This window comes from Chelon labrosus, assembly GCF_963514085.1.
Source record: "Chelon labrosus genome assembly, chromosome: 7".
Taxonomy (NCBI): domain Eukaryota; kingdom Metazoa; phylum Chordata; class Actinopteri; order Mugiliformes; family Mugilidae; genus Chelon; species Chelon labrosus.
In genome coordinates, this window is record NC_140343.1 from 21,352,503 (window position 1) to 21,380,015 (window position 27,513).

The window sequence follows — 27,513 nt, forward strand, 5'->3', positions numbered from 1 at the left end:
TGTGTGTGTGTCTGTGTCAGGCTGCATCCTGCTGGGGATGGCTGCTGCCATCAAGGAGTGTCATTGCTATGGGGTGGGGGTGCCTGGTCTGGTCTAAGTGGGTGCTACATGTCTAAGTAACATTCACATGAATGCCAGGTCCAAAAGTACAAAACATTGTATTGTCACAAGTTGGTCAATGTTATTTACTTCTCCTGTCCAGTGGTCATAATGTTATGACTGATCTGTGTGTAAGAAAGCATTTTTTTGAAAAACAAAATATTGCAAAGTATTGACATATTCCTCCTTATAGATATAGGCCATGATAATTAAATGTTAATTTTGACATGACATGGCCTTCTCACAGAAGAAATACAGAAGATCCTCACGTTTCCTGTTTGCATCTGTTCAGGAATCATCCAATAACTGTGTGAAAGTTGTCTCAAGGCATATCTGACCATGCTGTGCTGATTAATGAGAGTAACTACTTCAGTTGTAAAGTCATTTATTATTTTTTGAATATATAATGAATCATTTCCAAGCACCACTCCATATAATGCAAGTCCGCTGTATTACATTGGTATTACATTACTGATTAACCACAAACGTATATGTCGGCTTTTCTTATATTGTAGTAGTAAAAGTAGCTGCCCAGCGAATATAGTTTTGTAGAGTTAAGCCACACTTTGTGGTACCACTAGTAACAACAGGTGCCGCTACATCCACCAGAAGTGAATAATCCTTTAGTAGGTCAGATTATTTTTCTGATGAAAGTGCACTGAGTAGAAGCAGTGCGGAGGAATCACCATGAGAAATCTACATATTTCACACCACTAACAAGGAAAAGAGAACAAAATATGTAAACTTGTTTTAATGTCAGCTACAAGCTCGCGAGACGAACACACGACGGCAAACAAGGCAGAGCGCCACGCCGTAAACACACTAATCAAGGGGGAAATTCCGCTACTGTATGCACTGTAAAAATACACTATGAGCGATAAAACTGAGCTGACAAATGTGCCCCCATGCTCCAGTGAATCTCTAAGGGGCGGAATTGCATGGGAATGAGCTTTTAACAGCGACAACGGGGGAGGAAGAAAGGAGTCCTGTTGCGAAAGAGTTGAATTACCATATCACTGAGGAGCAAATACAAAGCTCCTTGAGAGCAGCGGGGGATCCGTCATCCAGTCAAGAACAGTGTTGAAATGGAGTGCTCTGGCAAGACACACGACGCTGGTTATAAGCAGTGGAGGTGATCACACAGTTATTTAAACTTCACACAGAACATCCTGAGAAACACGTCAAACAAAAGTAAACATGGGAAAAATCTTTGGTCAATCTTTGCAGAAGTTGAAGGAGCCTAATGTGGATTCAAAACTTAATGTGCAGTACAACATATATGGAACAGCGAAATTATTACATTTAAGGTTAAAAAGGTTTAGTAGCCTATGTTTCCTCGAGCCATGCAGTAACCCAGTTTGTTCTGGTTCCCCAGAAAAGACATGAAGCCCACATACGCCTCGATGTGGATTGGCTGGTTCAGGACCAGGACGCCATTGGCTTTCCCAGGAACTGGCTTCATGGTGTGGCCTTTCTCTGCTGCATCCTTGAGCTGCACACGGAAGTTCTGGATCTGTGGTCAAGAAGGAGGGAGGATCACAAATACAGGTGCTTCAGAAAGTATGTAGACTCCATTGTCTCCTTTTTTTTCTCACACAATATTGCTTTATACGTTTCATTTTAAGTGGATGAAAGTGAATTCTTCATGCGTCAGCCTACAGTCAATAAGATGAGTTCCATGAGAAGTGAACAACGAGGGAACAATGAAGCCAGATAAAGAGACCCTTTTAGGTAAATCTGCTGAAATGAGCTCAGATTTATGTGACACACCTCTCAGAATTACATTTTTTATTTAGTTATTCAGGGAAATAGGGGTTTGTATTTAACCCACCCATTCATTCAAACAACAGAGTGTATGAGCGGAGGGTTGCAGTTTGGTTTAAGGCGCTTGCACAAGGTACCTCAGCCATAGTCCCAAAGCTGATTCTCCAACGACTACTCCACCAGCTCCAATAGTGACTCAAAACATATGAGGATGTAGTTTTAGGACAAATCTCTGGTTGTTCTTGAGCGGCCCAGCAAAAGCCCAGACTCAAAGACGCGTCCCATCCAACCTAACAATGTTTGACAGGATCTGCCAGAAAGAATGGGAATCACTTCCCAAACCAAGGGCAAGGCTTAGAGTCATACATTGTCCACATATGCTCAAAGGTGTAACTGGTGCAAAAAGAGCCTTCAGTGAGGGAAATTCTTTTAAAAGCTATTAAAAATTAAAGTTACATTGTTATAAACTACAAAAAGTGAAAACATTCAATAGCATCTACTGTAAATATCACAATGGCATTAAATGAGCGTATGTTCAGTAAGGAAGCTCTGTCCTCTCATGATCTGTTCCCCTCCAGTGAATGTGGGCTGTCGCTCTATTTCCTCATAACTTCCATTTTCCCACGCTGTCAAAATCAGTCCGTCCTCAACTGCTACGTCACTACTTTAATCCAATGAACTATTTTCCCGTCTTCTAACAGCCTGTCTTTCCCACGTCCCTGTGCTTTAGAGTCACTGTCATTCTGTCCCTCTGTTGTGCAACCCTCGTTTTCCCCGCCGCCACCGCTCTACAGAATCATTTCATTAATTAAAGGTTAGTAATCCAGATTTTTCTGGTTTATTTTTAGCAGTAAGGATGGCTTGGGTTAAGAAATGGTGGCATTAGTCTAACTCGCTTTTCATCTGGCACCAGCATGTTTGTGGTTTCAAGTGCTATGTAGCAACAGTCAAAGCTAATATGGATAACCTGGTAATCACATGCCATAAATATCAGTGTTAGCATTTTGTTCAAAGAATCACTGCCAGTTTAGAGTGTCAATCGTGGGCTGTTCTTCTTGAAAAAAAAGACGTGTGGACAGCGTGTTTGTATAAAGAGTTAAAGACGTGTGTTGGAAATAATCACAGCTAGTTTTATATGTCCTAAATTCTGCAGGAGGAAAACAGCCCCAAACATCCAGACAGTGTCATAAAGAGCAAGGAGTCCTGCAACAAATTGTCTGACCGCACACAAACCTGATCTCATCACCATGGAGTCGGTCTGGTATTACAAAGTGACAGATTTAACAAGTTGTTGAGCATCTTCTTCTGTGGCAAGATGCTCAACAACTTGTTAAATCCTAAATAAATACACAATTAAAATATTTGCTTTGTTTGTTAAAACCCTTACTTCCTTTTAAGCGCATATATCTATAGTATACTGTTGTAGTATACTGTATAGACTTGAAGTCTACTTTAATTGAAGATAACTTACTACTAGAATTAGGAAACAAAATGTTTGATGAAAGAAAATCCTTTAAAAAAAAAAAAAGAGAGTTTTCTTTAAAAAGGTGGAGCTTGTTTGCGACAGAACAATTTCAGGGTTTACTGTTGGGCAAACCTGTTGCAAAGGCTGGGTCTAATTCCTGATCGTGGGAGTCAACGCACCTATGACTCTCACCTGCATATATGATGGGATGATTAATAGGGTAATGTGTGGGCGCTGGTGTTGCAACTTCCTTTTGAAGTTCCTAACCCTGAGCTTAGAGGCAAAGCAGCAGATGCTTTATTCCCATCTAAATAGAGCTGTATATAACATTTCTACACCCTCAAATTTATAACTGCGTTGCTTTGTTTTTCTAATCTTTATTTAACCAGGATATTTTTACTGAGTTTGAAAACGACATTGTCTAATAGCACACTAAAATAACTAGAGCTATCTAAACCATACAAAATAAATATCTATACCAATCTATAAACAGAGAATAATGAAATTCTTCTATGAGTCCGGTAACACACCATTTAGATTTAATTATGAGGTGTGTTTCAAACGATACAGAAAAAAAACCCTCCCCATGCAATTTGATGGTCCTCCAATAAAAATCAGAGGAATTTTGTTGTTAACACATTCAACTCCACGGCGCTCAGATGAAGTTAACGACTACGTTGCTGTTACTCTTTTGTCCATCACCATATGAAGCCCGACCAGATCTTTGCTGGAGCATAATCAGTTCCCAGTGCAACAAATGCAGACCAACGTTCCCCCACAAAACAATGTGGTCAGGGGAAGTTCAGTCTGGCTTCTAAGCTATCAAGCTACAACATGAAGTAAACAAATTATGTTTTCACCTACAGAGACCAAACTGATGTTTTAGATCAAACTGCAGAAAGGTTTGGTTTTAGTGTATGGAGTGTTTTTACTACTTTGAAGGTCGGATTCTGATAGTGTCTAAAATACCTCAAACCTCAACAGGAAATAGGCATGGGTGTGGAGCGAAATCCAAATGACCGCATACTGATGATCTACCACTGGTCCCCCAGTAAGAGAGATTTCTCGGTGTCATATCATAATGAAGACCGTGATTGCTTCACATTCTTAGCAAATGTACTTCCAGGTCTTTCTACAGTGTTTGAGCCTATAAGTATTTGCGTGCGGTCAATGAAATATGTGTAATCCCCTCCTGTCTCTTACTCAGCATGACAGCAGCAACAGAACTGTTTACTTTGATACAACATGAAACAACGATTTGCTGACTAATATTCTACCGTGTATCCTGCTGCCCCCTCATACTGAGTCAACATCTAGTTGAGAAGGTTGCTGTAATTGCTCATAAGCATCTTATGTTATGTTGAAATACCTGTGCAAATTTTGCAAATAGATCTCACTTTGGTGTTTTGGGTATGAGACACTAATTGGTATTTGTAAGCACAAGCCATCTGAACCTAAACCTCAGACTAAGTAGTTTAAGGGTTGTCATTGTATATATATTAACTACCTGGTTCCTGTATCCAGATGTGTCATTTCTGAGTATGTTACTGGGTGTCAAAGGTGAGGGAATTTACATGAATCCTCTCTGATGACTAATTCCAGGTAAGTCATTTCTCTGTGATGACTCATTTGCACACACAATGAATATCTAACCACATTACTGTTTTATTAAGAAATAAAAGTGTCATGGCTCTTGGCAGAGCACACGCCTCCACCTGGATTAGAAAAAGAAAGTATAAAACAACAAGCACTTGATGGATCAATTCACGGAAATTACAAAGCAATATGTTCTCCTCACAGAGGGGAGTCGTGCAGCTGTTGTCTAGTTTCAGTTTTATATCTGGAGCTGTTTTGAGATATCTGTCTCTCCAACTTGTTTACTGGAAAGGCTCCTAATGGAAGGTGTTAACAGTGATTTTTTTCTCAGTAAGCGCTTCCTGGAAAACAACTGTTGCACCACAAATTTAATTGATCTCCCCTCCATTGAAGTGGGATTGTGGAAGGAATTTAATCTGTTAAAGCGTCTGCAAAAAAACCCACATCTATTTTAATTTTAATGTTAAGAGCGAAAATATTTTTTTGTGACCACTCATACATAACTTACATCGCAGAGAGCAGCGAACTTGTCGCTGACATTCCTCACGGGGTGGTAAGTGAAGGTGATGAAGGGGAAGTCAGTGGCGAAGGGGTTCCACTTGGAGGACAAGGAAGGCTCTCTTAGTCGGTCCCAGAAGATTCGCAGCCCCTCCCCTGCTCTCCTGAAAACACATCAAGACACAACTAGCATTACCACCTTGTGGTTGTACTCCTCTGCCAACCAGTCAAGTTACACTTTACCTGTCAAGGTTCACTCAATATATTACATGTAGTGAAGACTTGCCACCATGTGAAACAATTCAACATGTAAGCTGTAGCAGAAATGCCTATAAAGGTATGGACATAACCAAACGACATCTGAGAACTACTGGCAACAAAAGCCGACTATGAAATCACTTGGGTCATAATGCAAGTTCTGGAGGCTTGGTTTGCCATTGCCCTAGCGCAGATGCTTGTTAGCCATGGCACATATTTCAAGTGCAGGACTGTGGTCATCTGTTTACAGAATGAAAGTAGCTAATAACTGTACAAAAAGTCATAGTTGTTTGTGAACACAGATTAGGTTGTAGTGGTAAGTATCATCTGTTTTTCCCACAATTAGCAAAAAATGCTAATAGTGCAAAAATAAACAAACCGGATTGCGCTGAGTACTGGCTGCAGTAAATGTGCTTTAGCTCAGTATCTGTGGACCAGAGTCTTCCATCATGCTTCCTTACATGCTTGGCACACAGCCAGAGTAAGTGTCTTGACTAGTTTAAGGTAAAGCTAAACGTTTGCTTTAGTCTAGTCAAGTCCATTCAAGACTATTTTGCCATCATTATACCTAGCTAATCGGGGAAGCTAACAGGTTAGCTCCGTAAAATATAAATATAACAAATACCCTGGTATAAATTCACATTACCTACCGAGTACATAAAGTAAACATATTTTCCAATATTTTATTTTGCTTTTACTCAGAATAAGAGATAATGGTTACTCCAATGATGAAACAACAGCTGGAGAATGGCTAATCTTTCAATAACTGACTAATGTACAACGTTATCATTAAGTTGGATGTTTTTTACAAAATTTGTTTGTTAAAACGTTCAAAATGTACTGTTAAACTTACATCTATGTTAAAGATTTGTATTTATGTTTGTCCTTACAAAACTAAACAATAAATAAATTAATATACAATCAAAGCAAAATATGAACAAAGGACCTGCTAAACTGTACCCTAGCTTAGTAGAGTGGCATTATCTCTGCTTTCATATAGTTCAGCATAGTTGTAGATGGACATTCAAAGGCACACAATAAAAGTTTTTTTTTTTTTTTTTTTTTAAATCTTTCTTGGACATGAATACAGAAAGAACACATTTTATCAGATAAGGTTTTGTGTGTGTGCTGATGGTTTTGGATTGCTAGAAAGGATAACGTGTCAGTTGCATATGTGTCAGATAGTTCAAAAATCCAAACCTTAACCTAACGAGTACTGCACATGAAATATCTTTGCATGCACAAATAAAAATGTATAGCTATCTGCAGACATGAAATTGTTAGATTTTCATGGTTCATTAAGTTTCACATCAGTTCCCATTATTTCCCTAAAGGGGACAACTCAACCTGTTGACTCCATGATAACAATGTTAGAATAATAAAAAAAAGACACTAATCTCTCCTAAGGGCAAATACTTAATGTGAGGGCAATCTCACATTTACCAGGCTTAGAGGTAATCTACAGTGTGTTCATCATATTCTCTTTCTTCTTTAGTCATTTTAAAGTAAATACAGGAGGTTTTAATGAAAAAGCCCCCGGGTCATATCTTTTCTCAGCCTAATGAAACCTCAGAAGAATGAGAGCAAACAGACCTCCGAAGACTCGCAGATCCCATCTTTGAAATGATACTGGTGCTGATCTATAAGATGGGAAGACTTTACAATTGTCTATTTACTGTTTGTCCATCAAATGTGATCTAGGGCTCTCACACCGCTAAGGCTGTGCTGCATCTGAGGAGAATACAGGATCATTGTTACTGCTCAAAAGGTACAGAGTCACAGAGCGTTCAGAAAACTCCTCTGCATTACTGCCAGGCGCCATCTTCCTGAAGAATATTCAGCTGAACTAAAATGTATCAGAAATACATTTAGGCTGTGAAAATTTTGCAGTAATTTTGACCATTTAGCCAGTGGATAAACATTTTCTTCAATGGCTCCATGTAGGGATGTCCTGATCGGTATTGGGACCCATCCAGACATTTTTAAGATGATCGGACTGGAGTGTCATCTGTCTTTTATGCCGAGAATTTAATTTCGAGATTACACAATGTAGTCTGTGATATGGACGGTCATTTCACTAGAAAACTGTAGCTTTCATTTTATCCCATTGTCGTACTGGATCCCAAATAGGCCTGTATATTGGTATTAACACATTTCCACAGTTCTTCAAATTGAAAAGCTGAATTTCACAATAAGTTCACAAAATGCAGAAAAACAGATCTTGGTGCCATAAAAATGTTAGATTTAAAAGAATGATGTTCTGATAATGGTTAAAAAACACAAGAGGAGGAAGTACACTGAAAAAGAGAAGGCTATTTCTGGTGTAATTATTACTAGGGAGGCCATGTAACATTAGCCACATACATTACATGGACTGGACTGGACTGGGCAGCCGTGGCCTACTGGTTAGCGCTTTGGGCTTGTGACCGGAGGGTTGCCGGTTCGAACCCCCGACCGGTAAAAAGCGGCTGAAGTGCCCTTGAGCAAGGGCTAACCCCTCACTGCTCCCCGAGCGCCGCTGTAGCATGGCAGCTCACTGCTCCGGGTTAGTGTGTGCTTCACCTCACTGTGTGCTTTGTGTTCACTAATTCACGGATGGGATAAATGCAGAGACCAAATTCCTTGTATACACAAGTATACTTGGCCGATAGACACTTAATCTAATCTAACTAACATTACCAACCAGAGTAAAAAAATAAATGTAACAGTATATAATAATAAAAATAATTCCATTTGGTAAAGTAATTGATAGAAATAATGCTAAGATGTACATACTGTATTCTATAGACACAACACTTATTGATAATGCAGATCTGCAACTTCATATAGAAAGACCACCAAATTAAGGTTTGTTGGATGTGCTATACTTAACATTCACTGTATTATGCTGATGTGTGAAATGTTCACTTACTGAGACAAGCTCCTTCAACAATGTATGCGTGACTCACTCTAAATGCATGAAACTGAAAGAAATATATTGCGACATTTAGACTTAAGATTTCTGTTGAAACTTCTTTATCCTGATATGTTTCCAGATAAAGGGTCAGACAGAACAGCTGACTGTTTTGCAGATTAGAGTTGTTTCATTTTATTAAGCCAGTTGCAGTTGTCATGCAATGTACAGGGAGACATGACAGCTACCGATATTTCTGAAAACTCAAGGGAGATCATCACGCGCCACCCGCAAATTTGTTGCGGGGGAAAGTGGGTTATGATTATGCTCTGACAAAGATCTGTCGGGCCAGTCGTATCGATTGGTTGGGCTGTATGTGGCGAAGCACAGAAGAGTAATAGCATCGTAGTAATTCATGTCATCTGAGCAAGGTGGAGTTGAATTTGTTTACAACATAATGGCTGCTGTCGGAGAAACGAGCTGGTTAGAGTCTCCTATCACTTCAGTTTTGAAAGATATTGACAGCGAAATGACTTTAAAGGGCAGTTGACAGCTATTACTGCATTTGTCGAAAACATCTAAATCGCTTAATGTCACATATTTTGTTGGTCAGATCGGTTGTAGGACTATCCAGTTCCATGCAGGGTATTTTTTTTTTCTCTGTATCGACTAAAACACGACCCATAATGAAATCCAAACTGTGTGTTACCAGACTCATATTCTTGTAAGAATTGCGCCTGGCGACACCAAGGCTGAGAGTTGCATCACACAAATTGATAGCATTAAAAGGGCAGCTCTTGATACAGGATCATCCAGAGCGCGGTACTTGTGAGTAAAGCTGCATTTTGGGCCTGGCAACAAGCATAAAGCTGACTAAAATCTGGGGATGTTTTGTCAGGTGGAACAGCCTGAGGCTTGAAGACATAAAAGGGAGCTCTGCTGCTGTATACCTGGAAACAACAGCTCTGAGAATCAATACTGACAACCTCAAATGAAATATGGCAAAGAATTATAATTGATCCAGTTCCAGTCATGCAAATAATTCAACAGATTTCTTTTGGGAGTTCATCTGACCAACTAAACTGAGTCACAGATCATGCATCTTCAGCTACAACAACATGACTTCACTTAGCATTTGCTTAACACGGAAAGTAAACAACTACCAAATAAACGTTTATTCAAAACTGACTTGAAAAACCTGCCGTGACAGGTTTGACTCCTCGGCCCAGCATACTGTAATCACAACTGTAGAACAAGACAATACACAATGCTGTCACAGTAGCTTAGTTGACCTACTAAAGATATAAACAAGTAATGAGGCAATAACCGTTTAAATAAAAGTTTTTGCCATAGCAGAGCAAAAGTAACACTGGTTCTGTGTACTGAGTTTCAAATTCTACATATAAATACTGTATGTTGTTTGTCTGTATCTGATTTGCATTTTCTCATTTTCTTAGAAGAAGATAAGAAAGACAAGAAAATAGCTGGAAAAAAGATAAATACCCACACATTGTCCTCAATATCAGACCATGAGGATTCCATTACTTCCTCAAGCGTTAGTGCCGTACTGTGTGCTGTGAGCCATTAACCTTTTAACACTGTCAGAGAAGTATAAAATAACACTAAACCCACACACATGCCTTTGCTGCTTATGTAGCATGGTGGGGTTTGTTTACCGTTCATTGCTGTGCAGAGGCACTGGAGTGAAGACAGCTGTCAAGAGATAACTTGCACAATTCAGCAAATAAAAATTGTGCAAACTGTGCTCATAAAGTGTTACCTGCTCTGGCAATTAAGCGTTTTGTAATTCTGTCTACAGCTGTAACTGTTGATGGTGGAGTTAGTGGAGGTTCTGTGGCGTATCTACAGTGTAATGTAGCTGCTGGTTTGCATCGAATAAAAGGTGACAAATAGGATAAATAAGGATGCAGGCGATTTCCCAACAATGTTCTGATTTCCTTAAGGACCTGCCACACTGATGTGCTCATTTTACCACAGGCCTTGTGCAACTGAGCACTTCCTGCCAACCAGAATTAGACACCTGAGGCTAAACAATAGTGGTGTAGCTGTAGGTATGTCATGGACCCAGGGAGGGGCCACATCATAATGCAATCACCTCACCATGTTTACACAAGAACTTTCCAAATGACAATGCTGCTGCTGAACACTTTGTGCCTCCTCCAGAGGTGTGCTGGGAGAAAAAGGGAGGAGGAAAAACCAAAAAAAAAAAAAAAAGCTAAAAGCAAATCCCAGGCTAAAAGACTGATTATATTTCAGCAAAAGCAGGTGAGGATGGTGGAGTTACGTTTGTACACCCTGCCCTTTGTAAGAGCGCGCAGCTATTGCTGCCCATTGCTATCCACATTGCTCAATGGGGATATAAAAAAGCTTTGTCGAATTCCACAGGTAAGCAATCACTGAGAGAAGGACCAGCCCAAACAGGCAGAGCAGGGCTGGGCTTTCCAGCCAGAGGCCTTGGAAGTCCTCACTGTGTTTATGTGGCAGGGCTGGGGTTTGGACTTTCACTGCACCTCACTTCCATACACGCACCAAAATACAGAAACCGTAAAAAGCATGCCTCCAGGACTGCAGCAAGGTTTGTGTCAAAATAAACTCAAGAAAGAGGGGAAAAGGAGGAAATCCACCCTCTTCTGACCTTCCCAGAAGAGTTCCACTTAAGCCACTGTGTTCATACAAAACGCACACATGCATAAGAGAAACACTGTTTTCTGACGCATAAATGAACAAACAAGATAAATATCAAGCCCAGCTTCAGTTGTCATGGCAAGTGTCCCACATTGTCTCAAAGCACACAAACAAATCTGCTCTGATTGCTCAATAGAGCCTGCAGAGTTGTCAGCCATCCATGCATGTATCTATCCAGCAAGGTTGCATGGGCCAAAAATGGAGGAGGAAAGAAAAACTTGGAGTGGTGACTAGAAATAAATGAAGGAAAAACTAAGTAATTCTACACTCAGGTTATTTCCATTATTCATGATAAAACTGCTTATGCAACCTTTGTGGCCTAAAACATACAGCCATGTTACTGTGGATGCCATGATGCAAACGCTGCAAACGATGTCATAGCTGCAGGCTCTTGGCAAATATAATTCCACCTTAAAAAAGCAGTCCACAAGCTGAAAGCTGCTCCCTAGGTGTACGAATTTACAGCAGCATGCCCCAAAACTGCAGGAATCTAGTGGTGTTTATTAATTCATGCTGTACACCACAGGGGCGGCCTGTGTGCACACTGCGCTCTTGATCTGTGCTTTGTTTTGGGGCTTGTTAGAATTCTTCATTCCACTTGGATTTAGACTTAAGACAAGACTCATGCTACAGGTAGACATACAATATCTGAAGATAAGTTCTTAACAGTTATAATAAGGACTATGCTGTGATAGGTTTTCAGATGTTTCAGATGCATATTCAAGTCTGTGTTTCATGTTGTGTGCATTTTGTTTGAGTGTACAGTGAGATGGTATAGTGCAACAGATTACTGAAATGACATGAAAAGATATTTTGTATCAATATCAAACGTATTATAAAACATATATTAAACTGTGTTTTTGCAGCTTTATTATTTCATTGACTAATTTTGCCCTACAAAGGACTTGGATCGTCACTAAAATACTGGGTTTCTATGATTTTTTTATGATTTACTGTATTGCATTAAAACAGCTTTCGCTTAATCTAAATGCTCGTCTGATCAGCAACCGTACATTATGCTGATGAGGCATAACATTATGACCACCTTCCTAATATTGTATAGGCCTCCAAAACAGTTGTGACTCATCAGAGAATGAATATGGGCCTTCTGAGGGTGTCTGGCAACACAGTGTTGTTAGTGGGGTCCTTAGGTCCTACGGGTTGAGGGGAGGGGCCTCTGTGGATCAGACTTGTTCCAGTGCATCCCACAGATACTTGATCAGTTTGGGATCTAGTGAATTTGGGGGCCAGGTCAACACCTTATGCAGTTTTTCATGTTTTTTGAGTTGTTCGTAAACCGTTTTTGTGTGTGTGTGCCTGTGTCAGGCTGCATCCTGCTGGGGATGGCTGCTGCCATCAAGGAGTGTCATTGCTATGGGGTGGGGGTGTCTGGTCTGGTCTAGGTGGGTGCTACATGTCCACCATCCACACGTACAAGTAACATCCATACGAATGCCAGGTCCAAAAGTTTCCCAGCAGAACACTGACATGTCACAAGATGGTCAATGTTATTTACCTCTCCTGTCAGTGGTCATAATGTTATGCCTGATAGGTGTATGTTAAGTAGCAGCTACTTTGTACTGACTGCCCTCTGCTGTTGAACGTCTACGCTGCTTTGGTTCGTACAGGTGTGGCCAAAAAGATTACAGAAAGGGAGGATGACTGTACTGGGACCAGCTCAACTCATCCTTAAAACAACAGATAATAAGCTCACTTGCATCTGCATAAAAATTGATCAAGAGAGGAAGAATCTTAGTTAGTAAAACAGATTATAAGTAGTTCATTTCCCCTGAAGTCTTATTCAGAGGAAAAACACATCTGATCAGAGGAGAGCAGAGAAGAGCAGAGAAGAGCAGAGCTGGGATTATTTCCAACCTTCATAAATATATATATTTCTCACAACAGTTACTGAAGAAACCTCAACTGGGGCTTCTTTAAACTTCCACACCCAACACTCTCAGACGGGAATAAAAAAAAAAATAGATGATGTGCTGGGTAATTAGATTGTCTAGACAGTTTGGAAAGAAGGCACTTAAAACACATCTTTCCCCACAGATTCTGAATATACTATGCTTCCCCTTCATGGGAGCACCTGGAGAATGTGCGATGAAAACAAAATAACCAGGACTAAAAATACTGACACTCCCTCAACAGCCTCGAATGGCTTCATCAAGCCTTTGTGTACAGATGCCAAATGAGACGTCCTGAGAAGGGAGTTTGGTTTTCTTTGTTCTGAAGGATGGACTGGGAACACTCGGGGTCAGTCGTGCTAATATCCAAAGCAATGGGTCAAAAAACGGAGACAGTTCTAACTAAATTGTTGGTTACACTGTTTTCTCATAGATTTAACTGTGATTTCATGGACAGCACAATCAAATGTTGCAAGAAATCCCTGCTAAATAAGCTGGGCACGAAGATCTACAAGCAACAGTTATGTATATTCAGCAACAATTACACATTTAATATAAATTAACTGCCTCACTGCGGCCAGAAAACGGTTGGATTTGATTTCTGTAAGAGCTGTAAAGGAATCTGCTGTAGCCGGTAGAATAAAGACAGTTTCCAGCAGCAGCAGCAGCAGCAGCAGCGGTTGCAGAATGATGATCCTATCATCACCCATGATGACATCAAACAGACGAGGAGATGTTAGGCGGCGCCTGCCTTGAAACCTCTGAACAAGGGTGCACACTGACATCAAGTGGTCAGATGACAACTGTCAGCAGGCAAATTAGGCTGCAGCTTCTCCTACTCGTGTGCAACGAATAAATGGGAACACTAAGAAACCCTGCAGGTATATTTATCGTTATGCTCTCGCTGAGCAGAAGAACTAGTGGCCTAAATCTATTATTCCATCACTGTATGAACTTTTTAAAACTGAAGAGGTCTCATATCTAAAAGGTCTTAAAGGCAACTTGCTGAGAGGTATCAACATTATAGGGGGAAGTGGGGAGTAATAAATATATCCCTGTGGTTGCTGGTAATGTAAACCTTACTCAAATCCAGGATCATCCGTAATAGCTGTAAAGCACATTAAGACAATTAAATGTTCATAAAACTGCTTAGTGATACTGACACAGTGCAACTAATCATAGGCATAAATAATAGTACTTACCTGCACTGTAATGTAATGTTTACAAGGCTGGCAATATTTCTGACGTTTCTTTAGGCAAAAACCAAGCTGATAAAATTCAGGAAAAGGAAAGAAGAACTAATTTTAAAACAAAATGATGTGGCTGCAGACTGGATCTAAATCACAGGAAGACCCGCAAGTTCACGAGTGAAAAACAGTCCAGAGCTAACCAGGGCAGGTGATATTAAAATCAGCCGACCGCACAGGGAAATAAATCCCGAATGGCTTTAGTAAGTATTTCTTCCAGCTGAGAGTGTAGCCCCGTTCAGCTCCCGTCGCGGCTTTACGGCCTCTAACTTTATTGCTTCTGTCACATCAAACTCATCAGGCAGCCGTTTGATAGCAAAACAAAGCATTATACACTACCTGCTTGGCAGAAAACAGCAGTTAGGCAGTGGAGCTTAAAGGAGCATTTAGCAACTGAGAAGCAAGACCTGAAAGGACAGTGGGTATTGGGAGGGCTTGGAAGTTGATGTTGCTTCATACTTGTTGTTTAAATAGAGAACCATATCATCTTAAAAGGAGATAATACACTGATCTGGCATAACATTATGACCATTGACAAGTGAAGTGAATTCCCAGTCTGCAGTGGTCAGTATCTATCAAAAGTGTCCCAAGGAAGGAACAGTGGTGAACAGCCAACAGGGTCATTGGCTGCCAAGGCTCGCTGATGCACGTGGCCAGTGTGGTCCGATCCAACAGACAAGTAACTGTAGCTCAAACTGCAGAAGAAGTTAATGCTGGTTCTGATAGAATGGTGTCAGAATATGTAGTGCATCACAGTTTGTTGCGTATGGGGCCTTAAAGCCTTAAAGCCCATTCATTCATTCATCTATCTAACTGTTGTATTATATATCTGCATGCAATTAGACCTACAACTAATCAGAGCTGTTTAGTTGTGATCAAATTCAACTCCACATGCTCAGATAATATGTATGACTACGTCGCTGTTACTCTTTTGTCCATCACTTCATGAAACCTACCAAAATTTGACTGGCCCTGCAGGTCTTTGCAGGAGCATAATCGGTAATCGGAGTGAATCCAAAACCCAGAAAGACACAGCAAAATGTTTGTGGGGCTCGGATGCTGGATGGATGCTTTGAAGAACATTACTGTTTATTTATATCATGTTAATTTAATTAATGTTTTTGTGACCTTAATGAACACCAGCTCTCTCTTCTGTTGAAACAGTCTGAACACATCATTTTACTTCTTTCATTGAAAAACGGCGATGAAAAAAACATTAACATAGTAGCTCATCTCCTCAGCTGAACCTGTAGTTTTCCACTCACATTGATTTTGTGATTTGGAAACAAAGTTTCGCGTACTTTTGGAATAGTAGGAAGGATTCATTTCCATATGTACATGAACTTTTACTGTGGATCAATTTCTGCCAAAAATAAGACAGAACGACCCAGACAATAAAAGAAGACATTTCCTGAGGGATAGAAAGAGAGGAAGACAGGGTAAGAGAGGCAGGGAGCGCTGGAGATGAAGACAGAAAGGAGAAATGTTTGAGGAGGCAGTCTTTCTTACTTGAAACCGTGTCTCTTTACTGTTGGTCTCCCGGGTGGCTTTCACAAGCGTTTTATGTATAATTTAACGTAATGTGCGGAGATAAAACCTCCAATAAAGGCCGCGCTCTCTAAGCTCTTCACAGCACATTACGTTTTATTCATCAAATTAGTTTTAGTTGGTTTCCTATCCCCTGAGCCGTCTTTAAAAGGTTTAGATGAAAGGACTACATTAATTTTGCCACTAATCAGTTAAGTGACAGCTCCAAGTGACAGCTATGCACTCCTTACCCCCAAAAAACCTCTCCGCCATGCCGCTTTCAGCTCTGCTGTCCCCGCACTGATCCCCATACACATCTTACATTTTTCATCTACCGATGTTTCTTTAAGTGCGACACACATCGCTGTATGATAATAAATTAAAATGAGCTACAAAATGACTACATACCGGGCAAAAATGTGACTAGGCATGTTTTGCGGTGAAGTGTAATAAGAAAATTGGTAAAGGGAACTTAGCTTTTGTGAAACTAATTAGGACGCAGTGCAGATAATTAAGGTCTATATTTGTAATCCTTCAAGCAGGAAAGTTTTTACTTTTTAATCATCAGCTAAACCTCACAATGAGCAACTTTAAAGTGGTGTCATGTAAGTACATTTTCTGGTTATGATTTCCAAACACAAATTACAAGACAGTAACCTTCTGACTTTAAAGCCGTAGGTGCTGGATAAGAAGGTGAACAGCACTTTTACCGTGAGGGGACTTACTCTAGAAGGGAGCGCTTGGGGAAAGTGAAGGTGCCGTGAGAGATGCGGTCGATGAAGTTCAGCGGGATCCTCTGGATTTGCTCGCAGTTGAACATGACAAAGTCGTACTTGAAGACAAGGAGAGAGTAGTCTGTGATGAAAACAAGACGCTCCTTTTCATTGTTCCAGTGATCCACCCTGAAACAAGCAGGCAGAGTGTGAGGCAGTGTTGGTTTTTGAGTCGGGAAATCAGAGACCACACAGAAACATTTGAGGATGTTGACACTTTTTAAAACATGTAAAATGCAGAAATATTTCATGATCCAGCACTAGTTTTGGGTTAACAATTCACCGGAAGCAAATTATAGTCTTAAAATGTTAATTACTTTGCTCAAAAGGGTTTGTCCACAGGAATTAACAAGATTTCTTTGTGTTGTACAATCGCACTGATGTAGTTGATTAAGTTATCAGAGGCGTGTTCAAGTATATCAACTTGCAACATCAGCTGTTGTAAATATAGCTGTGGATAAAGTCTCCACAGCTACATTTCCAACAGAGAATTGCTCAATACATAAGTGTCAGAAGTCAAACTGTTATTCTAACTATTGGGTTTACTAAATAAAGAACACAAGTGTCCAATCAGAAAAAGTCCTGGCAAAAGAACACGTGGTGTGTAGATGTGAGTCAGAGTAGCAAATAGTGCCTTTTAACCGCTTCTAGACCAAGGGTGGCTCTAATCTGGAGCTGGACACCTGCACCGAATCAGCTCCACTCTGATTAAGAAAAAATAGCACTCCATTCTTTAGAGACATGCTGCACCCTTTGGTTTGTATTTTTGTGGAGAAGGATCAATCTTCAGCTGGAAAATGAGCCCCAAACCCCTCAAAGCTTCGAAAAACCCCTTGAAGGCAAGGAAGACCAAGGAGTGCTTCCTTCACTGTCATCTGATCTCAACCACATGGTCCGGTATAGATTTTCTGTGGCTGCAGGAATATCTATTCAGAATTATGTTGAGCTACCAACTGTCCCACTGTTAATAAAAAGCATCTACATTCAGTAATGTTATGTGTCCGTCAGTAATCTGTCAGATTTATGAGTGTTTCTTTTGTCTAGAACTTTTGTCTACAAATAAACACGTCTGCAGGAACTACGGGTAACTCTGCTGCAGTTGGTGTCAAAGTGCATGTAGATCAGAAAGAGGCGGCTCTTATTTGACCTGCACGGGAGGTATGTCAGGAAGATACTTTCACTGTCCAACAAAGAACATATAGGCAAAACAGTTTTCCAGTGAACACAAAGGCAAAGTCCAAGCCTTTATGTGGAATAATTCTTGTCCTGGAACAAATCTTGTGGCTACTTCTACTGCTTCAGGTCTTCGAATCTAAAAAACTCCCTGTCTGGACTCTTCTCACAGATCAACTACCCATTACTAACCTGTCACTAAGGGGTTGCAAGGACATCACTCAAATGTGTCTTGTGAACCACTGCTTTTGAGGGTGATTTCGCAAGTCTGCTCAATGATGTACTCTAAAACAATTTCCTCAAATGCCGCCAGCAACTATGATACAATATGCATGCAAGCATTTGAAATCAATAAATATTTACTGACAAATAAGCAAAAATAAGGAATTTAAAATTAACAGAAACACCTTTAGCAAGAAACCAAAGCCGGCTTCCTCTTATGTTCTCGTCCAAATGCTGTGTTAACTGACCTCACCTAAAAAGCACCATTTCATCCTCACAGATACTCCATCCCTCACCACTGTGCACACACAGCTAATTCATGGCGACATGGATTCTCTCAGAGTGGCTCCATTTCTTACGGCCCACTGAGCCGGGTGCACGTGGCCAGCTCACACAAAAACCCACTCGATTGCTGCTGGCAGCCGTATGCCAGAAAAACAGTTGACTGAACAGCCAAGGCATCACGGGAAGGTGTGGGTGAAGAATTTTGACTGGGCACGAGTGACGCGCTGACTCTGGGAAGTGCAGGGAAATACCTCTGCAAGACATACAGGTAATCATAAGGTAAGACACTGGTTTCTTGCCTTCTAGTCAATGCAATGCTATGAGAAGATTCTCTTTCATAGCTGCATCCTACGAGTTGAGATATGGCCACATTGGTTGTAATGATCTTACATCTAACCCTTGGCTCTTGAGTGCAAGTTAAATTTTTTTTGCCAAATTTGAACCTAAATCCCTCAAGGTGTTTCTGAGACATTATGCTCAGGAGATGAGTTATGGTCAAAAGGCCCTTGACCTTTGACCTCTCAAAGTTCATCTTGGACATCAAGTGGACATTTCATTAAAGCGCTCCTGATATAGCGTGCTCATGAGAATGATATGGGAGCCACGGTGACCTTTGACCTCCCTAATCCAATCAGTTCATACTTGAGTTCAAGTGAGCGTTTGCGCCAAATGTGAAAAAACTCCCTCAAGGTGTTCCTGAGATGCATCCTTTCCAGGAATTTGATGGACAACCAGGACACCTCTGGCTACAGCTGTTGTCAGCACAGGGGCATAATAATGAATAATAAATACATAACAAATACAAAAGAAACTAATAGTCTTATAATAAGTAAGTGATGTGAGTGAGATCATTTTACTCGTTCCGCAAAGCCACATTTGAGGAATTTCTCATGGTTTTCTGACATTAGTCACTGGCATCCCCTGAGGGAAATTCAGCAGCAGAGTCATTGTACTACCATATAATGCGCTCTTTCTGTCGCACAAAGTCCTACAGCATCTTCTGTAGTGATGAGAACAGCCGAGCGAATGTAGGACAGGCATTGGACAGAGCTGCATAAATTGAGATGTATTATTCATTCTCACAAGGCCAGCCTTTTAAATGTTTCCTAAAAGCTTCTGCAGGAGTGATACAACCTGACAAGTGCACTTGGTAAATGCTTTACAGTCACTTTATTTTTCTCTGTGTTAGATAACTAGCACTGCCTTGACTGGAGGGGTTTTCTAGGAGTTCTGACTTCAGTGAGCTCACTGATATTGGGGTGAAGTGTTAATTGATGAGGACATCTGTTCCTGATGAGGTAATATTAGCCGGAACAGTAATGTTTGATACATGAGTAGATTTGAGGGAAGCAGCCGCTTTCTCCCTAGAGGCAGCAGGTCGCTGTGGTCACTCAGCTCATATGTTAATGGTAGATTATGAATGAGCAGCACATGATACTGTAAACTGACTGAACATATACACTCACATCATTAGTGGCAAGGGAATGTACGCAATGTACCTCAAGTAAACTAACCTCATGTGGCAATGTACCTCAAGTTTGAAGGATTGAAAATTCATATGTGAGATGACAAATTTCTAAATAAGACAGAAAATATATTAGCAGAAATTCTAAGTTGTTTGCAAATAATAATAATAATAAAAGTTTGTAACACACACTGTGATGTAGTTTTTTAGAAGATGAAAAGGCTTTTCAAATCATAGCTTAGTTGAATGACTCGTTTGCTGTCAGAAAATGAATCAACCTTAGTAGTTGAAGTTACTTTTTTGAGCAATGATGATATAATTTCATCAGTTTCAGAGATCTAAATGTATATATTTGAGATATTAAGCTAAAAGCTGTTTGGACAACACAAGAAAATTAAATATATCAGCTTAGCAATAACCAGGGAACTGAAAGCAGAATTAAGTATGACTGTGGAGTATACTTGTTTTAATCTATAAAAAGTTAACAGTAAAACGAATGTTGTACTGGATGTAATGTCTGTAAATAAAGTGTTTAAAAGTGAAATGATCACCATAGTCAGTATCTGAATAATTATGAGTGCATCAAAACACTGTTAAAGCAAATTCCTTCTAACACCACTAACATATATAAATATATATATATAAAATCATTAATCACACATTATAGATAACGTGTGATTAATGGGATTCCAGGTAGCCCTTGCTGGAAAGCAAGCAAAATCTGAAGTGCAGTCATAGTAATAATTACCCTACAGAGGGTAGTAATACCCCCGGCAGGGTCAGAATTGCCAAAAAAAATTCCTCAAAGAAGAAAAGGAAGGCAAGCAGAAATAAATAGGCAAAAGTGAAAAAAAATAAACGAGTACTTTAAACAGCAACTTCAGCTTTAAAGCTTGATGGTCAAGCATACAGCGGAGAGCAGAAAGCTTCGCAAAAGGCAGATCAAGCTGTATAAGTTGTGATGATGACGCTTGGACAGCTGTAGCATCAAACTCTGAAAAGTTATAGCAACATGGGTGGCTGGGTTATTCAAGACAATGTTCTGCACAGTATTTATTTTGATAAGAGTCTTAAAAACATGAAAAACATCCCTCTAAGTTACATTTAGAAGAGTAAAGAAATGTGTGATTAATTTGCATTAATTGCATGCTATCTATGGAAATAAAGCGATTAATCGCCATTAAATATTTGAATCTATTGACATCCCTAGTGTTTATATTTGAATACTTTTACGGTCTCCATAATAACTGAAATTAATCTGCTGATGAAGGTAATGAAATGTAGCTGAAAGCCCAGGGAAAAACATCATAATGGATTTTGTCACTTCAAATATCCAGAAAGTAAGGTTCAACCTCGGCAAGTCATCATGGGTTTTTAACAAATGAACAGTCTTAAACCTGCCAATAAATTATTTGTATACATAAAGTTAATATATAGTTAATATATGGACAGGCCTCTCTGTCTGGTGCCATTCTAAAAGATGATCTCTCTCTTGTCATTGTCTTCAAGTCCCATGTGGTCTTTTATCCAGCATTGAGCTGGGTTATGATTAAATATATACATAAAAAACATACATGTGTAAATCTACAATATAGTGCACTATTAACCATTGCATTGTGTTTCGAAATGCTAGATGGGATGGGGTGGTGGGGCAGAAGTCAAGTGGCACAAGGTTTTCACTTGCCGCCCATCACGCTGCACGCTGAGACAAACAGTACGATGTGTAAGAGAACATGAACTCACTCTGCCATCAGCCAGATGCTGCGAATGCTGCCATCTACCTCCTTATTCACCAGAGCTTCAACATCTTTGACGGCCTGATTCAGAGTGCCAGGCTGAGGAGACAGAAAAGCATGGATGTCACTTTCTAATTTTCCACTGTGACAATCACGGCGTGCACGCAGAAAGCTTAAGGGGTACTCTTTGAGGCAAATGTGCAGCTGGGACTGGTAAAATGTCAGCGCGTCTATGTCTCAAACGAAATAACAATAAACAAAAACATGAAGCCTGGGCTTGTGAAAATGACTGAAAATGAAGAAAGCTGAGCGTGTTGTAACTCAGGTTTTTGAACACACGAGGGAAAGCTTGAGAACATAACACTCTACACACCCAATCTGTCAGCTACAAGCATTTCTGTCCTCCAGTGTTATTCCATCCTTGCACTTTATGTTTTATTATTTCAATGCCAAGCTGAAGAACATAAAAAGATTAGGAGTTCATACTGAGGGCTCCTGACAGTCTTACTGTAATCTGAGGATGGTGCTGAGCTGGCCCGGCAACATGGCATGCCGGTAATGCTGATAATACTCTGTTTAATACTCTCATACGTAGATTTATGAGAGTTTGAAAATATGACGTTTCAGCCACTTTTATTTTTTTTTTTACATGAATGCGCCATTGTGATGATCATACTTTACATTTGATTATAAAAAGTGTATTTACTAACTAGTAAGATGTGGTTAAGTTGCAAAATGTCTGCTTCAGGAAGTATTTAGGCCTCTTTTGCACACTTTCTAGTGTTATACATGTAATTAAAAAAAATTCCATCAGTCTGTTTTTGTTTTCTCTATTTTTAGAGATATTTGGAAAGTTTATTAAAAATCAAAATTAAAAATGTCTCATTTACCAAAGTTTTCAGAAGCTTAATGTAATACTGTGTAGAAGCACATTTGGCAGCAATTACATTCGCAAGTCTTTGTGGGTAAGTCTCCGCAAGCCTTTGTGGCCAAATCTGGACAGTTTTTGCTATTTTTTTTGGCAGATCCTGTCAAGCTCCATCTGATTAGACGGGACATGTCCATGAACTGCCATCTTCAGGTCTCTCCAAAAATGTCCTGTAGTTTAATTCTGGGCTTTGGAATGACCACTCAATAACTAGTACCAATGCCACTCCACTGTTTTCTTATCCGTTTGCCTAAATGTGAACCATGGCTGGACGTATTCTCCTCTCTGTGCTGAGCAGTCTTGATATCCCTGCTGCTGAGAAACACCTCCATAGCATGATGCTGCCACCAACATGCTTTAGTGTAGGGAGAGTATTAGCAGATAATGCACAGTTCCTGGTGTCCGATAGACATAGTGCTTGAAGGTCTACCCAGAGTGTTTCCTTGTTGTCTTATCAGACCAGAGAATCTTTTTCCTCGTGTTTGCAGATTGCTTTCAAGATTATCAGACAAGTTCTAAACTGGCTGTCATGTGCCTTTTAGTTAATATGGCTGCTGTTGAACCAGTAAGCCATAACATTACTACTGAGATGTTTGTCCTTCAGCCAGCTATTTCCATCCCTGCAGAGGACCTCTGATGGTCAGTTGGGTTCTTGGTCTCCTAACTGACCAAAACCTTTTTGCTCAGTTTGGTGAGACAGACTTTAACGAGGATCCCTGTGCTCCAGTGAACACTAAAGCTTTACAAATTGGATTATACCAAACTCCTGACCACAGTTTTGTCACAGTGAGTTCTCGGACTTCATGGCTTGCTTTTTGTCTTGAAATATACTGTGAATGGTGACACATTGCATATACAAGTCAAGTTTGGTTTTGGAAAAGCAGTTTTAAAGACTTGTTTAGTCAAAAAAGATCCCAGTAAAGTGAATACTTTTGTAAATTAGTGAGTTCAGTTTTGATTTCTAACACATTTGGAAAAAAAAAAAAAAAGGTTTTACTTCCATTATGAGCTATTGATTTTAGATTGATAGATAAAATGCAAATATATCCAATTTAATTAAATTCCTACATCCTGAGGCAACTGTATGGATGCTATATCAGCAGAAATATTATCTCAGTCTGTAGATCGGTCTGTCACTGATAAGAGTTATAGAGTTTAATCAACACCTCTCTGGCACAGATGCAGTGATGTCAGATACGGCATTAAAATGAATTACTGGTGAAGATGATTTTCAGGTCTACAGCATCATTTCAAAACACTGAACTCAATCCATCCTCAGTGATTCTTTTATAACTGTCTGGATGAAAAACAAAAAACAGTCAGTCCAAAATCACTGTTGATTTACTTCGGGACAACCTGATGGTTAGTTCTTTGACTGAAATGTATGGTAATACATGAGGGACACGAACTGGAGTGGACAGCATAAATAATGTCCCATCAGCTGTTCACTGATGGCTACTGTAAGACACATATGGGCTACTGTTGATGTCAGACACGTGATACAAATAGTATCATATGAGCCATTTTGCAAGCAGGCCTCCCTCACAAAAACTATAATGGAGCAAACGGTACAGCAATTTAAAGTAAGGAGAGCTAAACCATGTAGGTCCTAATTCTACTCCAAACACGCAGAGTGACTATGCCACAGCAGTTGAGTAAATTCTACTCAAAGTTATTGTCAAATGGAAACGTCGTTACCCTCAACACGAAGAACTTCCTGATTTTAAACTGCAGCAGAGCTGACTCGTCGGACATGTCACTCGGTAGGAAGCGGGCCGCGGCGCCCTCCGCTGGCCGCTCCTCCGAGCCCTCTGTGAGGCCAGCGGCGGGCTGAGAGTCCTCTGGACCGCCGGGCGCGGAGATGAGCTCAACCTGCCCAACTGCACTGGGTGCTGCTTCCTCCTCAGCGTCCATCATGATGTAGCTCCACGATACCGCTAAAATAAATAGATAAATTAAAAGATTAACGGCCTTTTCTCAACGCAATAATAACACGGTCTGAAGCTGACACTTTCTGTCTGCACGTCCGTTGTGACTGGAAACTTCCGTCAACAAGTGACTCTTTCCCTCCAAGGGTCGACTTCTCCTATAGCGAAACCTAAGTCAGCTCATAGAAAGTGATAGCAATTCGTTTGCTTACCGCAACTCACCGTCTGGCTGTTGAAAGGAATGAGACGTAACAGGTGCACAACTTCCTTGTTCCGTGTCCAACATTTGTTTTTGGAGGGTGGAGACTACAGCATCTGAGCTCGTTCACCTGCGCACTCATCGTCTGTATCTACGTGTAGCCTATGGCCTTTAAATCAAAGATGAGCCTGTCTGGAACTGGTTACTGCAGTGAATTACAACATCACTCTTGGACGAATTAATAGTTGTTGTGTTATGTGGTGTCTCGACAGTACCAGCCAAAAATTTGGACACACCTCTCCATTCAATGTTGTTGCTTTTTTTTCACTTTCTATTTTGCAGATTCAAACTATGAAGGAACCATTTGCAGGAATTGCAGTGTATATATATATGCGTTTTTGTGTGTGTGCCTGTGTCAGGCTGCATCCTGCTGGGGATGACTGCTGCCATGAAGGAGTGTCATTGCTACAGGGTGGGGGTGCCTGGTCTGGTCTAGGTGGGTGCTACATGTCTAAGTAACATCCACGTGAATGAATACCAGGTCCAAAAGTTTCAGAGCAGAACACTGAATTGTCACAAGATGGTCAATGTTATCATCACCTGTCAGTGGGTTTAATATTGTGGCTGAAGGTTGTTTCCACTGTAAAAATGTATTGGACTGCATTCGACAGCATTAGATTGTACTGTTATTAAGCACCACAAATTCAGCCATGCAGTAGTCTTAGTACCTAATTAAATGGCAGCTGAGTATATGTTTTATAGTTGCTTTGTTTTTGATTTATTTGTATGAACTGTGGAGAAAGGAGCTTTTTTGTTGTTACAGGACAAAACATGAAGTCTCATTAATCCAATTACGGTTTAAAATCATTAGCAACCAAAGACATGTCCATTAGGTTGAACATTATCAGCCTTAGTTTCCTAAGCGATCTACAGTATAATCTGAACAGGACTGGATTCTTCCCAGTCAATGTGTATATCAGACACAGGATCAAGACTGAAGAGTTGTTTCTTAGGTTGTATTTTAAGCCATCCCGGGGAAGACTTGCCTAGATTAACCAAAATCATTTGTAGACTCCACGGCCTTTTGTAATACACTCTTTATACTGCTCATGATACTTTAAGCTCGCTTTGAATTGCCTCTTTCAAGTGTACGTTCCTGTCTTGACATTTTCCTAAAATACCAGTGAATGGCATTCATGATTCATGCTGGACAATAACACAATCAAGCAATTGTGGGATGAACCAGATCACTGAAAGCGAATAAGACTGTTTCCTCCCACAAATCCTTGAATAGCATCACCATTTAAACATCACTCTGCGTGCGTGCTAATGTTTTTTGACATAGCATACTGTAAAGGCCACTCATACCCAGTCACAGCGCTGTCAGGGATCTCTTCCAACGTCTTGTCAGTGTTTAAAACCAATCCTGTCATAATCTGCAGCCGTCAAAGAAATGTAGACAGATTTCTAAAGGTGTCCTTTCTGCACGGTTGCTTAGATACTCCCACGGACTGCAGGCTGAGATTTTTCATGCTCGTTAGTGTTGTTTGAATGGCCAGTAATTTTCAGTCAGGATCTCGTTTGTTGTTGTTTTTTTTTTTAGTCCGCAGTCAAGTAATTACTTCTAATCAATCCAGAGCGTCTTTGCTTCAGTGATAGGTTAATAATGAGTTTTCTGAAAATTCTGCTCAAATAGAAGGACTGCTGCAGGAATTTCTTCAAAATACACATTAAACCTCCTTCTTGTTGTTTTTCCTTTTTCATCCTGTGATAAGTACAAGCGAAAAGACTGCAGCCTATTTGAATCACAGACCTGGTGGTAGGAAATATATCAAGTGATTTCTGCTACAACACGCTTTATGAAAACCAGTGAACTTAGAAACCCTTTGCCCCCGTGACGCATCACATCATTCGGAGGAACGAGGATAAGAATAATCCATATTGTTGTATCTAGGCCAAGCAATCAACACTGCATATCTGCAAATGTTCTCTGTTGCCAAGCTGTAAACATTTCAGTTGGCACGACCATTCATCTCCTTAAGTTTCTCATTCCGCCTCTCCGCAAAGGTTTTTGGGGGTCTCCAAAGACATACATGTTCATTGGCGCTGAAACTAACCACGCATTAATAATAGGTTAAATAATACATGTTATACATCCGGTGGAGGTTTTAGAGGAAACATTGCTGCATGTAGTGCATTATAACTGTATGGTGAGTGGTGCGGCGTGTGTTCTACTTTGTAGCTAAGTGCAGTTAATGTTCACCAGTAACTTAATGTTATGTTGCATATTTTGAAGCCTGTCTCAGATAGTTTTGTGTTTGCTTGTTGTGGCATGATAATGTATGATGTCAAGAATTTACTGTAAATACAACACACGTCCAATTTTTGTCAAGTTCTCATATAACTCACCATACACTACCACTGACATTTTAGTATTTTATATTAGTAATAATAACAATAATTTGACGATAATTTGACGACAGTAGGTGTGACATGAAAGTAATCCCTCATGAGCGGGGCCAGATCATGAGAACACAGATAATGTAACAAGCCTATAGGTTTATATTGTAGCCACCATTTTTTAATTATCTCTGTCTTGATCTTCAGCTTAAATACTACAATACCCATGAGCCTTTGGTGACTTTGGCCACTACAATTCTGACTTGCATCTTTGATTTAGAATAGTAGTCACAAGGAATACAAACCACTTGTTGCAGTTTTTAACCAAACAACAGTAACATGGCAAATGAATTCTAGCAAAACCGACTGAATTTTAGAGAGATGTTATGTTACAAGCAGAGTTTTCAAATTCCTTAACAGTGTAATATTTAACCTCTGTCC

The 27,513-nt window shown here is 40.1% G+C and overlaps 1 protein-coding gene across 2 annotated transcripts; it reads right to left on the reverse strand.

The window, feature by feature from the left end:
* Nucleotides 1–467: 467 nt before the first annotated feature.
* tprg1 (tumor protein p63 regulated 1) lies at nucleotides 468–26,191 on the reverse strand. 2 transcript variants are annotated; one of them, XM_084548024.1, is made up of 6 exons: nucleotides 24,696–26,191; nucleotides 24,244–24,482; nucleotides 21,625–21,716; nucleotides 16,689–16,865; nucleotides 5,433–5,586; nucleotides 468–1,612 (listed from the first exon to the last, which is right to left on the reverse strand). In XM_084548024.1, the coding sequence occupies exons 1-6, from the start codon at nucleotides 24,757–24,759 to the stop codon at nucleotides 1,418–1,420; spliced, it is 921 nt and encodes a 306-aa protein (XP_084404150.1). In that variant the 5' UTR covers nucleotides 24,760–26,191; the 3' UTR covers nucleotides 468–1,417. The 2 variants fall into 2 exon arrangements, with proteins under 2 accessions (XP_084404150.1, XP_084404151.1); XM_084548025.1 differs by having other exon boundaries at nucleotides 24,686–24,713.
* Nucleotides 26,192–27,513: the final 1,322 nt, after the last annotated feature.

What these genes read in the sequence shown, in the direction of transcription:
- tprg1 (XM_084548024.1), bottom strand. Translation starts at nt 24,759, where the DNA reads ATGTTGGACACGGAACAAGGAAGTTGTGCACCTGTTACGTCTCATTCC. An exon ending in TTCCTTTCAACAGCCAGACG is followed by an intron (nt 24,483 to 24,695) that starts GTGAGTTGCGGT and finishes TATTTATTTTAG; the next exon opens with CGGTATCGTGGAGCTACATC. An exon ending in AGTTCGCTGCTCTCTGCGAT is followed by an intron (nt 1,613 to 5,432) that starts GTAAGTTATGTA and finishes TCTTGACCACAG; the next exon opens with ATCCAGAACTTCCGTGTGCA.